This window comes from Orbicella faveolata, unplaced genomic scaffold (genome assembly GCF_042242905.1).
Source record: "Orbicella faveolata isolate gen_17 unplaced genomic scaffold, um_ofav_v1 contig_24, whole genome shotgun sequence".
Classification (NCBI taxonomy): Eukaryota; Metazoa; Cnidaria; class Anthozoa; order Scleractinia; family Merulinidae; genus Orbicella; species Orbicella faveolata.
Genome location: NW_028301552.1, coordinates 8066087 through 8080344, shown reverse-complemented (window position 1 = coordinate 8080344; position 14258 = coordinate 8066087). Strand labels below are relative to the sequence as shown.

The window sequence follows — 14258 nt, the reverse complement described above, 5'->3', positions numbered from 1 at the left end:
AAATTGCACGAGGCCCTTCGGCTTAATAATATAAACATGAACAAATTCGCGTGGAGGAAGTGTCGAGAGATCTTTCTTGAAGCCGTTTTTCGCATTCGAGAAAACTTTGTTCAAAGTTTCCGTACAAAATTTTTGTCATCGTTTTACATGATACCGTTGGCTTAGAAAATTTCCCATCGTCTTTCAGCCAAATCATAATCCAGAATTACGATGTGTAATTTTCACTGGTGTTACACTTTTTGCACCGGTGTTACACTTTTTGCACTGGTGTTACACTTTAACTGCACTGCTCTCAGCAAATCAGAATCGAATAATTTTTTTCATGTGTATTATTATTTACGTAATTATTTGAGAGGGGAAATTTAAATTACGGAGCCCAGTATGGAAACGCCATGTTAGTGCAACCTCTGTGGTGCACCAATATGGCGGCCCGATAATAGTGTAAACATCTGGAACTTACTTTGGCTATCTAGGTGACTGATTATCTGTACTGAACAAAAAAAAAAAAAAACATTTACATAAGCACTTTTCCTGACGATCTAACTTCTAAAAAAGCTAAAAATTATGAGATATGTATACATTTATAGCTTTGTGTCACGCACAGCCATATCTCTAAATTTCAAAATACGCTGGTTTTCAAACGAAGCACACTTACTGAGCTGTAACATTGTAAACAGATATAAATTTACCCCTTCTTATGCCTGATGGGGATAAAAACTTCGCTGGCTCTTTAGTTTTCGATTTTAGAATATGATGACGTCACAGGAAAACAATCTATTAACTTATTAAAACTATGCTGCGTTCCGGACGTCCCGGACGTCCCGTAGACGGACGATTTACACTTTTAGGCGAAAAAAAAACAAACAAACAAACAAAAAAATGATGCAGTCCTGCTATTGCTTATACATCAAACTCATCAAAGGTCAGCATCTCAGGGAGACCAGCGAGGGAAACATTTGTATTCTTAGCAACCAGAATATAAACTTATCTACCAACGAAAATATGAACTAAATAAATATATTCTTCCATAGATTGCACGGAAATAACTTGCGATGAGAAAGCAATTGAGCTAAGACGACATTATTTTGGTGCATTGGAATCTTGAGAGACAAAATTATTCTAAAAATACTGTATTTTGAGATCTTAATAAGCATATTGCGCTATCGTAACCTTCTGAGAAGAGTCTATCTTTTTGTCGAGGGTAATATTTTTTTCTGGGTTCGTTGTTTTACTCCTTGCTGTAGGCTCGATTTCCGCCTATCAATCGAGTCCGGTCTACATGTTCTTCCCCAATTTGGTTAAATGTAGTCTTCTCGATTCAGATATCTTTTTGGGTTTCATGTCGAGAGTTTAATAATATATCACAGACCTGATTATTTATCTATAGCTTTCTATAACGTTCAAAGTCCGGTTTTTCATGTGACTTCATCACGCTGGCTGTTTTGGCCGATGTACTAATGTCATCAACTTTTGAATGGCTATCCGCGTAGAAATAAATCTAAACATCAAGTTTTGCAGTTGTAGTTTCTTCAACAAAAAAGATAACACAAAGGGATAATAGAATGTGTTTCGCGCTAATATTTGTATTGATAGTGACAATGTTGTGTCACAGAGCCTCACTCGCCTCGAATTTCACATTTTTAGCCTTCCCTGGCTTTGTTTGAGTACCTTTTTTTCTATGTCGCTGTAGTGGTTTAGGTTGTGTTACTGCCAATGCGATTTTGTGGGGTGTTGGCTTCATTGTTTTCCAGTGTTATTGACGGGCCGCGATGAGAAATATTCCTTTGCCACCTATCAAACAGGAACTGTAGGTGAAATCTGGAGGCGATGGAAGCTTTGGAAGCAAATTTACGACTATTTTCTTCCTTCGGTAAATTCGCTGTTAAACAAACATACGTGAGTTTTGCGATCTAAATTACCACTCTCCTTCGGTAAACTTGTAGGGCTTTGCGATTGGTTGCGATGAAAAATATCTGTGAGATTTGCGAGCTTATTCACTACGTTTAAAGGATTTAGCTTGGCTAGAAGACGCTCGGGTTATTTTTCTAATTTTCCATACATTTGTCTGTAAATTTGGCCGGGTGGACGCGGTTCGCGGGAAAAAAAATACAGACAAATGTATGGAAAATTAGAAAAATTAACTGAGCGTCTTCTAGCTAAGCTACATCCTTCAAACTTGGTGAACACAGTCTTCCACCTAGTATTTTATACCTAGTCATGATAAATGATAGGAAATAAATAGATGAATTTAAAACATGTTAAACGTATTCATGGAGAAACTTTTCAAGCAAAATTTCATCTACGTGTTTACCAGTCCGGAATATCCCGATAAATTAGGACAGTCATGACGTCATGAAGCTATTGTTAGCAGGGAAAATGGCGGATCTTTTACGCGGAACAAGAAAATATGTTGTTTCCAGTCTCGCATAGAGTCTGGCCAGCATTATCCAGGACTTCTTCCGACCAAACGTTGAGAAGGAGAATAAGCGGCCATTTTGGTAGTGGGAGAACGTTGACTGTCTTCTAATCATTGAGGTTTTTTTGGTGTAAAGCGACGATGTAGACGCGATTTTGTGGCCAAATATTAAGGTTAGTAAAGTGTACGCGTTATTTTCTAGTATTCACGTATTTTTCATTGAGCTGTGTATATTTTTTACTGGTTCTAGTGTTGTTAAAGTTTCATCATACCAAATTACACGGTTGTAAACAACGTCGATATTTTGTAAACTCTCTTTGAATTTGAGGCGTTACAAGTATACCTGAACCGCTGTTGTTATAAGGCTTGAGTAATGCATCATTCCTTCTTTTTTATGACAGTTGTTTTCAATTTCTCTCTCTTAAGTACATGGAAGAGCATACTCGACTGCTCGAGGCACTTTGCCGACTTTTTGGGGAAAAAACAAATGGAAAAGAGAGGAAATAAGACATCGCTAAGTACGCGGACGAAATTCAACAAATTTGGAAGGTCTCTGTTTTGGTGGATTCACCGAATGTGCACCCCAGTTTTATCACTGGAGAGCCAGCAGCCTGTTGAAAACCATCGACAGCACAGAAGTGGCAGCGAAACAGACAGGCCAGGGGTACTGCAGTGATTCCCTGTAAATGGATGCTATCAGTATCCCAAGGAATGGCACAAAGGGTAGAGAGATTGTTTGTGCTCATTTACCAGACGTTGAGGGCCATGCAAACATGTAAGTTAAGGTTTGTAGGGTGCATTGCACTCTTTTTTTTTTTTTTTGGCATTTTTTAAAAACTATACACACTGCAGCTGTTCCTGGTAGGTGATGATTCTTTTCACCTCCCCATGAAGCTTGAATGTACCAGAAACAGGAGCCATAATCGGGGACGGAGACCGTAAGCGCGCGCCATTTCTAGTATTGGGGTTGTCCCCATGATATGGGACAATAATTCTATTTTTAGAACAAATTGCGCTATCGCCTCAGACACACGCGCGTACATGCTGCGAGGATTTTTGCGGATGTCGCGCGGGGGAAATGGCGTCCGAAATTCCCGATATTTTTCATGTTTTTCAGTTGACCCACAACTCAACGCGTTTACGTCTGTTGGAATTTTGCTTAAGTATTTTCGTCGTAAGCTGCTCCAGTTTGAGTGAAGTAAGACAGTGTCGAATTTAGGTATGTTCCGCTGTAAGCTTATATATATCGCTGACCAAGTTGTGTTCCGACGGATGCTTCTTTTACATGAACTGTACATCATTCCACTTTAAATTTCACATATGTTGAAGATTAACAGCTTTTCCATTACACAGCCAAAAACTAGCTGGATATATTTAGATATAGGAGAGCTTCAGGACTTCATAGTTTCCTAGGTCCTTTTGACACACGCTTGCGAGGAATTTGCCAGTCTATCGCGACCGAAAAGTAAAACAAAATAATTGCTAGTTTGAGTTTCGCCTGAATTGTAAGGAACGCTTGATGTTTCATCAAGGCCCAATAACTTTACGTCCGTAGATACTGCTCAGTTTTATTCGTGTAAAAATCCAGTAAATTCTCTGTTGTCGATGAATGAGAGCGCCCGCCGATGCGTGTTTTGTACAGTCAGTAAACATGACAAATTGTACTTCCGCCGCACTTTCGTGTGAAAGCGTACATCGAACTCAAACAATAACTCTATAGTTTTTAAATATGTTTAAGATTGATAAATGTTTGAAAGCATATTAAAAGCTAAGCTGAAAATATGTGAATAAAGCAGAAATAATCAGCGAAGTTTCGATGACGCTTTCTTTAATCAACTTCGAATAACGATTTCGATTTTATTGATCGAGTTATCAAAACTCGTTGTCTATTTTCATTTTTCGCAGTGTAAAACTTCACTATGCTTATGTTGAAGAACACACATGATGTTAGTAGCCTTTGCTGCGTTCGTGAAATTTGTCGAAGCATCTCAGCACAAAAGATAACGAAAGAAATCTTTGTCAAGATTTGTTGACAACTGAAAACACCGACTCGGACTTGAAGGTGCACGAGCTGCACTATGCAAATGAGCTAATTGTACGCGTCAGACTTTCCTTTCAAAAACTTTTGCAAACTCACCAAAAAAGCAGAAGTTAAACAATAAGAAACCATCAAAACAGGTTTTGGTTATGATTAACCATTGTCTGAGAAACTCACAAATTAACTCGATACCAGAGTAGAGAGTTTTCTTGCTATATTCTTAAGTCAAAACAAACGCAAAAGCATACGCGTAAGCTTACAACTAGCAGATAACTAGCAGATCTTATTATTCATTCCCAGCGCGAGATTGAAGTCTTGTTTTCGACCCTGAAAAAACCACCTTTTCCGTTAGCTCAGAGCATAAAACTACATATAAGCGCCCTGGTTCGTATTCGCTGCCTTATCCCCTGCCATCGCTGTGAAAAATACGCAAGATAATCTCTCAAGGTCTCTCAACTCTCACCATTTGATCACGCAACGTGACAGCATCCACACGAGAGCCCCCGACATGTGCGTGGATCCGCGCGGATAGATGACGTCAGGATGGCGCAATTTGTTCTAAAAATAGAAAAATTGTCCCATATCATAGGTACGCGCGAATCCCGAGACTTACGGTCTCCGTCCCCGATTATGGCTCCTGCCAGAAAGTAATGTTTTTGCAAAATAATTTTTATGAAGGCAAAGACTAAAAAGGAACGAGAGTTTAGAATGTAGTGTCGAGTGTTGAACATTACTAATTGTGAAACCAATGCAAAACATTAATTGGTTGTGAACAGGAAACATATCAGTTTGGTTAAGAATATGTAATAAAAAATAGAAAACATAAGAGTTATCAGACCACTTGAGGGCAATCTCTTATTTAGTGAGACTAACGTCGTAACTACATTCAAAATAAATTCATATGTTAAAACGAAAAATACATTTGTAATAATATTGACATATGTAAGCAATGTAATAATCTTCTAAGTGCTTGTGATTTGTTTCAGATCCTGCATTCTGCTAATTAAGAGGCAAATTCAAGGTCGAGAGTACCTAAAGAGTGAATAAAATGAAATGGATTTCACTTTCAAGACTGAATTTGTTTTGTATAGTTGAAATAAATATATAATAAAACCTTGGGACACGTGGATGGATTGTGAATGCTCCCTTGTCAACCTGTCCAGGAATATATTTTGATATTTTTGGGTAAATAACTTGTGAAAGTCAGCAATTATATGTAAGTTTTCATAATTTAAATGCGGAAATCAGACATGATATCTTTTAGCACAGTAACAAATAGATAAAAGAAATATCTGGAATAAATACCAAAATGGAGAAATTTCAGATTTACAAAGAATATATTAACAGAATTTTTGACTATCCCTGCATCTGACAACACTAAAATTTTGGATACATTTTTTCTAGCTTAGTTTATTTTGTATATAAGAACAAGAACTTCTCACTCGTATGCGTTATTGAAAATTCTGTTTTAATGATGATTTCATTTCCTCGATTTAGCCGAAGCGTATAACATTTTGGACATCTACAATTTATCTTTGCTGGCATATAAGAACATGCGCGTGCTGTCGATTTCGGCCCGATAATCCCTAGATAGGAGGAAAGCCTCAATTCTCATATCGATCATTTCTGTGCTTAGAAAAAGGCAGAGTAAAGATGATTACCGATTGTACGGTCTCTTTCCAAACAATGATAACAGCAGCTCGTCAAACGTGGCCCGCATTACGTTCTGTGGTGCTTCCTTCGGTCCGAGGATAATCGTTATCTGGCCAGAATTGTATGTGACATGGAACGCGAACACAAACTTTCCGTTTATTTTATAATTTGGACAGTATTTAACTCAATTCGAGATAAATATATACCTCCTGAAGGCCCGCATTCATGGCATTGGAAAGTATTCGCGACTCTCTTTGTCCGCCATCTTTAATCTCTTGGTTTGTTGTGAAACACAACACTCCAATCAAAACACGCATTCTCATTGGTTGAAACGTGAGTTTCGTGACATCACAGATGTCCTAATTTATCGGGATATTCCGGACTGTTTACTTGCAGAACTATTTTCACTCGGGAGAAAGCCAGTTCAAATCCAGTTCTATTTTCGCGGCGGCCGTTTTTAATGCTGCTATTTCCCGTTTTTTCTCCTGAAAATCCTGTTTTTCATCTGGATGCCTACTCAACTATCCACAGAAAAGCACTGGCTCACATTTTGCCATTCGGCAGGTGCGAACTGTGCGATTTCTTTCATGACAATTAAGCTTACATAGCGTTGACCAGTATTTCCAAGCGCGGAAGCTGCGTCCCTTATCTTGGCACAGGTTTCTTCAAGTTCTTATCTTTTAGCGCTTGCGTAAAGTGCCTATGAAGTAAAAAAAAATCCCTGCTTATTTGAAAGGCTTTTTAAAGTAAAGAAGAATGGCGTTTTCCTTTTTGGAATATCTTTTTTCGTTTTAGAGATATTCACGTTTTTGTATTACGCAAATGAGGAAAATGATGACGTCATAGGTGGTTCTTCTAAAACGGCACAACACTCAATCGAGAATAACTCTAGAAATATTAAAGCAGTGTTCTTCAAACCTGGCACCAGAAATGTACATCACAAATGAAATAGAATGCCGTCTACTGTGTTGTTGCCATGGCAACACTCTTGGCTCCAATCTCTTTCTGTGAAAAACCAAATATCCCCATTTGCAACCTTTTAAAGTGGCACAGAGGGTCTTGCTCGGAACACACATGGTTCCCATATTGTCTTAACTCTCCCCATTCGATTGGTAGGAGTGGATGATCCTTGTTTAAGATAAAATCTGGGAATTTTAATCGTAATTAAAATAGACCCAGCGACATAACTGTTGTCATGGCAATGACACGACGGGTGTCATTATGTTTCTTTTGTGATGTACATTTCTGGTGCCAAGTTTAAAGAACACTGCTTAAATATTTCTAGAGTTATTCTTGATTGAGTGTTGTGCTGTTTTAGTGGAACCACCTATGACGTCATCACTTTCCTTACAAAAACGTAAATATCTCTAAAACGAAAAAAATATTCCAAAAAAGAAAAGACCATTCTTCTTTACTTTTAAAAGCCTTTCCAACAAGCAGGAATTATTTCTTACTTCATAGGCACTTTAAGTTTAACCTTTAATTCTTGCCTCTTTTCAGGGGCACCCAACGACCGTTTTCTCTCAAATGCTTTTAAACGCTACTTTAGGCTATCTGGATTACTTTTTAAAGCTCTGTTAATTAATTTTAGGTTGCGCTAAAAACAATATATCTGTTCGGTTATTCTAGGGGAGCTTGAGTATTCTCGAATTTATTAGGGCTTTTTTGTCCATTCCCCGAAAACCTTAGGTCTTATCGCCTTTCCGAAAATGATACCTGACCTTTTTTCGGTACTCAAAACAACATTTTTTGCAATTCGAAAACAACATACGTTAAATTTCTCATATCACGAAAGTTCGAGGTGCCAATTTTCTTCAGAAAATCAGAGGGGATTAAAAGCCTTCCGAACAGATAATTTACTGAAACGATCCGTTGGGTGCCCCTGTCTTTTCCTCAATGAACCTTTCACATGGCTAAGTAACTGACGCCTGCTTCTCGGAAGAGGAACGTCGCTCGTTTTCCGTACTCGATACTCGTCCGCATCATTGTTCAGTTCAGCCCGACGTGGAAACCTTTTTTCGAGTAGGAGATTTTAAATTTGATTCAGGGCTTTGTAACCGCTGTGTTGACGCTGTTTGAAGCTTTAAGCTGCTTTTTACTCTGTCAGGCGTTCTTAGCCGAGCAATCATGTTCAAGACTAGTCTCTTGTTACCATTTGTGGTCTTCAGGGAGAAAATGAAGATCCTCTTCAGTTAGATACCGCGCGGACATTGTTGAGGTGAACTCTTTCTTTCTTAATTCCCCTGGATATTGGAAAAGATCACAGTCGATATCCAACAGAAATTCCTTTATTGATTTCCTATAATTAATTCTGATTTTCAAAACTGCAAAAGACAAAATGCCCGTACGCGTTGCTGACTTTGCTCCTCTTCAAGTGTTTGCGGAGTGGCGCCAAAACGTTCCCAAGTGGGCGGGTTAACTTTGAAGTTTGATTGTCAAAACTTTCAATTTTGATTGACCGGCAGTTGCAAGCGACGGTAAGACCTTTTTTGAACGTTTCCTCCACCGCGCTCTTCCTTTGTAATAGCTAGTAGTTACAGTGTAGTTACGGCATGTATTTCAGAACATTTATTAAAAAGTTCGACTGATCGTCTGACCGGAAGTCACGCCAACATTTTGCTATATTAGGTTTGATGTTAATGACAAAGCAAACAAACTTCAATGTAGTGAATGGGGTTGACAAGCCTCCGATTCACAACTCCTACGATTTGTGACATTTGAAGAAAAAGAAAATGAGAAAAAAGAATATTACCCTCGACCCTAGACAGAAAGATAGACTGTATGAGAAATGAAATTCATTTATTTGAACTGCGGAGAAAGATATTAAGACGGCATGATTGATCATCGCAGTTATGTATACAACTTAAGCAGCTGTGAAATTAAAGTCTGAAAAAAATTTAGGCTTAAACGGGATTCGGACCCATGACCTTTCCGATACCGGTGCAGTGCTCTACCAACTGAGCTCTCAAGCCAACTGGGAGCTGGTCGCGTTGTGACTTCACTAAAAAGTCAAACTTCCAATTCCGACAAATTTGACTGTAACTGTTCCCTCAAACCGAGCGTCATAGCTCGAATTGGCAGACTCCGTGTTTGGAAAGAAGATTGGGTAGAGTATGGAACCGACGTTATAATCACTACCAAAACCTGTATACTTCTCTCACTAATTTAGTGAGCAGAGGTTTGTTATGTTGTATCACGTGTTGAGAATATGAAAATTCGCCAGAGTAATTATGCTTCCTCTGAGTTGTCTTCAATATTTTTGGGAAAAGACCTTGGAGACAGTGTAATTATTATTATTATTATTATTATTATTATTATTATTATTATTATTATTATTACTATTAATTTATCTGTTTTCTTTTTTTTTGAGCCGAAATTCAATTTCAGGGTATCGGTGACCCCTCAACGCAGTACCTCATCATCTGTACATGTCCTCAAAGTAACTTTGGGGAGCTGGGTACTATTCTTAGACAATATGGCGCTGGATTAAAACGACTTATGGGAAGATTAATAGTTTGGACTGTCACGCAATCAAAAATAAAAGTCGTAACCATTTAATAAATTTACTCAAGAATCTGGGATATGATAGATTATTGTTATATAAACATCTTACCAAGATTGAGGTCTGGGCGGATTTTCATTCAAGCGTTATTTGGAGAAGTGTTTCACCCAAATTTGTGGAGCTTTGTATGGAAATGCCGTGTTGGAGCCCCTCGGAGGGACACAAACATGGCGCCTGTTAAGTAACAGTTACATCTGTCATTGAGTTTTGCTATTTAAACGAAACGTTATTACTCTAGAACTCCAAAACATTACAATTCATTCTTCTTCTGGAGTAAGAACTGTTCAGTTAGCAAAAACTTACGCGATGACTCATCTTTTGACCTACGCAAAAGCCTTCCCGGGCCCCCATATTTGATGTCATGTAACCCATAAAGTTGGAAATTCATACGTGCTCTGTTACAAAATGAAGAACGCTGTCGAGCTTAAATGTCGTAACACGTCAAGTCATTAACGATTCTTACATTTGATAAAACTAAACTTTCAGTGGGATTAGTAATTTCCAATTTTGGAAAATGAGACGTCACATGAAAACTGGCAATACAGTAGACCTTCTTTCAAAGGAAAAAATCGCATACGTAAGCAAGTCAACATTGGATTGAAGAGTAAGCTACCATTGAAACTGAAAAGACAGAAGTGGTTTAGAGGATTATATTTTTCCTGGATCAATTTGCCCGTGAAAGTGATGACGGCTGGTGAGGCTTATTTCATTTTAAGTCTTCCAACTGTGTGTCTAACATATCGAAGACAATTTATAGCAAGATAATGAACATCAGAAGCTATTGCAGACCTTAGCAGGTGCAATAGTTTCTTCAAGTTTTGTTATCGTAGCCTTATCACTTTAAATGGGACAAGACGAGAGAATAGCTAAAAAAGCTAAAACCAATTCGATATCATTGGGTTTTAAATATCCTTCAACAATTGTAACGAGGGTGAAAGCGTATTTATGCTCTAAACTAAATTAATTCATTCGACGTAAATTCAGGGCTGTGTGATCGAGGGTTTCTTGCTTTCCTTTCTTAGCGCACCAAGATGTAGCCCATGGCTTTAATGTGTTTGTCTCCATTATCTGGTGAGTGTGTTGCTTCATTTCCGCAAGTGTTGGAGTCATCATGTTTCCCTCCTGTACCAAAGCCAATTCTGGAGTCGCAAGATCCGCAGTCGTTTTTCCCGTCTCCAAGAATGCCGATTCTTGCTTTAGAATATGAACTATCAGTACCCACAGCATTGAAACCTTGCTTGTTACATGTGCCCTGCAAGGAGGCTTGTGAGCCAATCAACGTCTTCCACGTGTAACGATTCATTGAGGTTTTGCGGTATTGGTCGTCAGCGATCAATGAGTACAGAGAGTTGGCCTGCTTGTTGATGACAATGAAATTAGTCTGTTGGTCGATCTTCATACCAACACAGATCTTGGAGAAGGATGTGTTCCAGTAGGTCGGTAACTTGGTCTCCTCTGAGTCAAATCCAGTCTCCCCTCCAGGAAGATTGTATTCATTCGTATTCCTCCAGTATTTAGAATCATAATGAAAGGTGTTCTGATCAAAACAAAATAAAAATAGAATTATTCTGCACCCAATCATATTTATCAGCGGAAATCTATATTTCTGTTACATCTCTGTTATTGGTTCTCCAACCATGCTATTCGCGACTGTACGTTTTCATATTTAAATATCAGATTGATTTTTCCACAAACCCGTAGCACATCATGTAAAGTAATTGTTAGAGAAATTCGAATTTAGAAGAGGAGCGGCGCACTAAGCTTTAACATTGTGCACACAAACTCTTCACGGGTCAATCATTCGATCTATATAGTAGTAAGTAAGTCTTAAGCGATCAGTGAGAAGTGTAACAAGTGGTATTCTGTTAGCGTTTAAGTGTGTTTTGAGCTGTTCCGTTTCCAGGCTTCGGTATGTGCTCATCCAACTGGCTTTGGGCTTTGCCTGATACAAAGCTTTGTCAATCAACAACGCGAACAATAAAAATTGACAAAACTGTACAGACCGTCTGGTTTTTCTAACCTTCAAGTAATTTATTTAGTTTGTTTCTCTGCTAATTTCAGTAGACATTTGGCTACAAAGACATATATTATTCAATAAAAATTCTTGTTTCTGTAAGCTTAAACTTGATGTATGATAATCTTTGGATGTTTTCCTTCAGTACGTATGATGTTTTTTAAACATTAGTAAGGTCGGAAGTTTTTAAATACCAATTTTCATTCCTTTATGTTTTTTTTTTTTTTTTTAAATAATGTCTGAAATTTAAGGTTAGTTCCAGTCTCGAACTGTAGTCGTTTTGTTTACTTTCCCCTCGCTCTTATCTTAGCAAGAAAGAAATATCGGTAGCAATACAATAAACAGATAGAATGTGAAAATGCTTTCTGCTATTTTTTATTCGCTCGCCGAGGTGTATTTCTATCTCTCTCTAGTCACTATTCGATTAATTCCTCACAGAAGACTTACTTCGACTAAAGAAAAGTGGCGAGCAGATGGAGAACGTCGCCATAATCCAAAATAGTTTTCCGTTCTGCCTGAACGTAATTGGAGAGTTGTGTAAAAGTGAAGACGAAAATCCTGAATAGCTGTTTTCAACGTTATATCCCTCCAACACCATTGTGTTCTTATGAAGTTAAGCACTTAAACATCTATAGCCAAACAGCATGTGGTCTCGTACGGCGGGATACAATATGATGGGACAAGATGTCAGATACTTCTGATATTAGGCTAACATTCCTGATGAACAAGCCGTGTTATACACCCTCGACATGATAATACCCCTTCAAGGTCTTGGGGGATCACATTTTTTAGCCTTTTAAAAGTTCCATTAAATCATGTATGTATATCTCGCCTTCGTCTGGCTTAGTTTATTAGTTTTACTCTAAATACGTTTGATGAAACTGGCGCACAGTTATTTAAAGCAATCAAATTATAATTCTGAATACAACTTTCCTCTGTGTATGACATAAAATTGACTTAATTAGAGTCGTACCAGGCTGCCGTTGATCTTCATGACTGGGGTCCATCCTCCATCTCCACATCCAACAATTTTCAAGTGACAGTAAACGGGAATAAGTTTAGAATCAACTTTGAGCGTAACTAGCTGACTACTGTTCAAACTGTTGAATGTGAAGAAGCATCTAATTAGACCAAGGAGTTTCGAGGGTGATAATTCCTTCATACCTTAATTGTGTCAGTAAGTACGTATTCAAGTCTCAACCTCCAATCTTTTAGCTGTAGACATTCTCATTATATCATATAAGGCGTGGTGACATTGCTACAGTGATTATTTTGGTCCTATAGAGCACGGTGGTACAGTAAGCATTTTTTGTGTTAAGTTTGAAAAAAATCCACAAATTGTCGAAGTAGCTACGAAAGTATTAAAGGAATATCTGAACGCAAAAAAAAAAATCCAAAGAAAATAATAATCACCAATTAAATATGAATAAGGCTAGGGCAAAGGTTTTTATACAAAGGAATGGAGTCTCCGTCAGTAGCGCCTCCGCTACAACTGGACTAAGTCATGCTCATACGTCCTTGCATTTATTTTGACGAGCATTTTGCTTTCGTAGACAGCCCAACTGATTTAACACGCATTTTATTCTACGCAACATCATCCATGCAACGACGTGATAACATTATCCGAAGAAGAAATGTGTATTATCTGTAAAAACAGCATGCATTAAAAGGATTGCTTTTAAAGCAAGGGCGTCTCTTTGGAGGATCATAAATTCTCTTACAGACTTAGTTTTTTCTTGCGTGAAGAAATGATACTTAGCCTTGTGAATCATTATCTGCATTCAATCACTCGAGGCTCTTTAGTTTTCGAGCCATCGTGAACATGATTGATGTATAAGTAGTCACTTAAAATGATATATACCAATCAATTATCTTAACTGATGTTCTTATTAGTGAAAAATGTTAACCACCCAAATGTAGCCAAAACGCCTGTAGTATTTTTGATAGTGGAATATATTTTTTTCATCAGGATCATATTTAAACAAGATCCCATGAAAAGCTCTTGATTAAAATGAATTCTATTGCATCCAGCAAATAACTTGTGATCTTCCACTTACATGTTCCTGTCATACATTTCCTTGCATGTCGAGGCAACTAGAACAAATAAAGGAAAAATACATGTAACCTCACATCCGCGGTGTTAAGAAAAAAGGAGAGCAAACTAGCCTGCGCGTCACAAAGGAAATAGAAGATGTCTGCGCGAAGGCTAAAAGCAGAAATCAATTCGCAAGGAAATCAAGATAAAGAGGAATGATCAGTTTTTTTATTAAGCACTTTGTGTATATCAACTTTACGGCCTTCTTTAAAGTTTATTCGACAACGAAATGAATGGAAAACTACGCTTGCATTATACCAGAATATTAATTTCTTCTTTCGTTTAAAGTATCACTAACCCCATTTTTTTTTTCCTTTAATGAAATCTACTAGTTTCCCTGAATACTTCAGCAAGAAAATTATCTCGATTGATAAGATCCCTGCGTTTCTACAGGCGTTTGAACATGTAATTTCTACGTTCATGACCGTGCAAAGCGGGATCTGGGTCGGGCTGACGTCACTTCGGTAACTTCAGAATGCT

The 14258-nt window shown here is 37.9% G+C and overlaps 1 protein-coding gene across 1 annotated transcript; it reads right to left on the bottom strand.

Moving 5' to 3' along the window:
• Positions 1-9543: 9543 nt before the first annotated feature.
• LOC149110228 (putative skeletal organic matrix protein 5) lies at positions 9544-13774 on the bottom strand. Its single transcript, XM_089292961.1, has 3 exons — positions 13741-13774; positions 12657-12783; positions 9544-11206 (listed from the first exon to the last, which is right to left on the bottom strand). The coding sequence occupies exons 1-3, from the start codon at positions 13755-13757 to the stop codon at positions 10688-10690; spliced, it is 663 nt and encodes a 220-aa protein (XP_089149087.1). The 5' UTR covers positions 13758-13774; the 3' UTR covers positions 9544-10687.
• Positions 13775-14258: the final 484 nt, after the last annotated feature.

Excerpts from the sequence above, each read along its gene's own strand:
- LOC149110228 (XM_089292961.1), bottom strand. Across the intron at positions 11,207-12,656 it reads TGAAGATCAACGGCAGCCTG|AACACCTTTCATTATGATTC; the intron begins GTACGACTCTAA and ends TGTTTTGATCAG.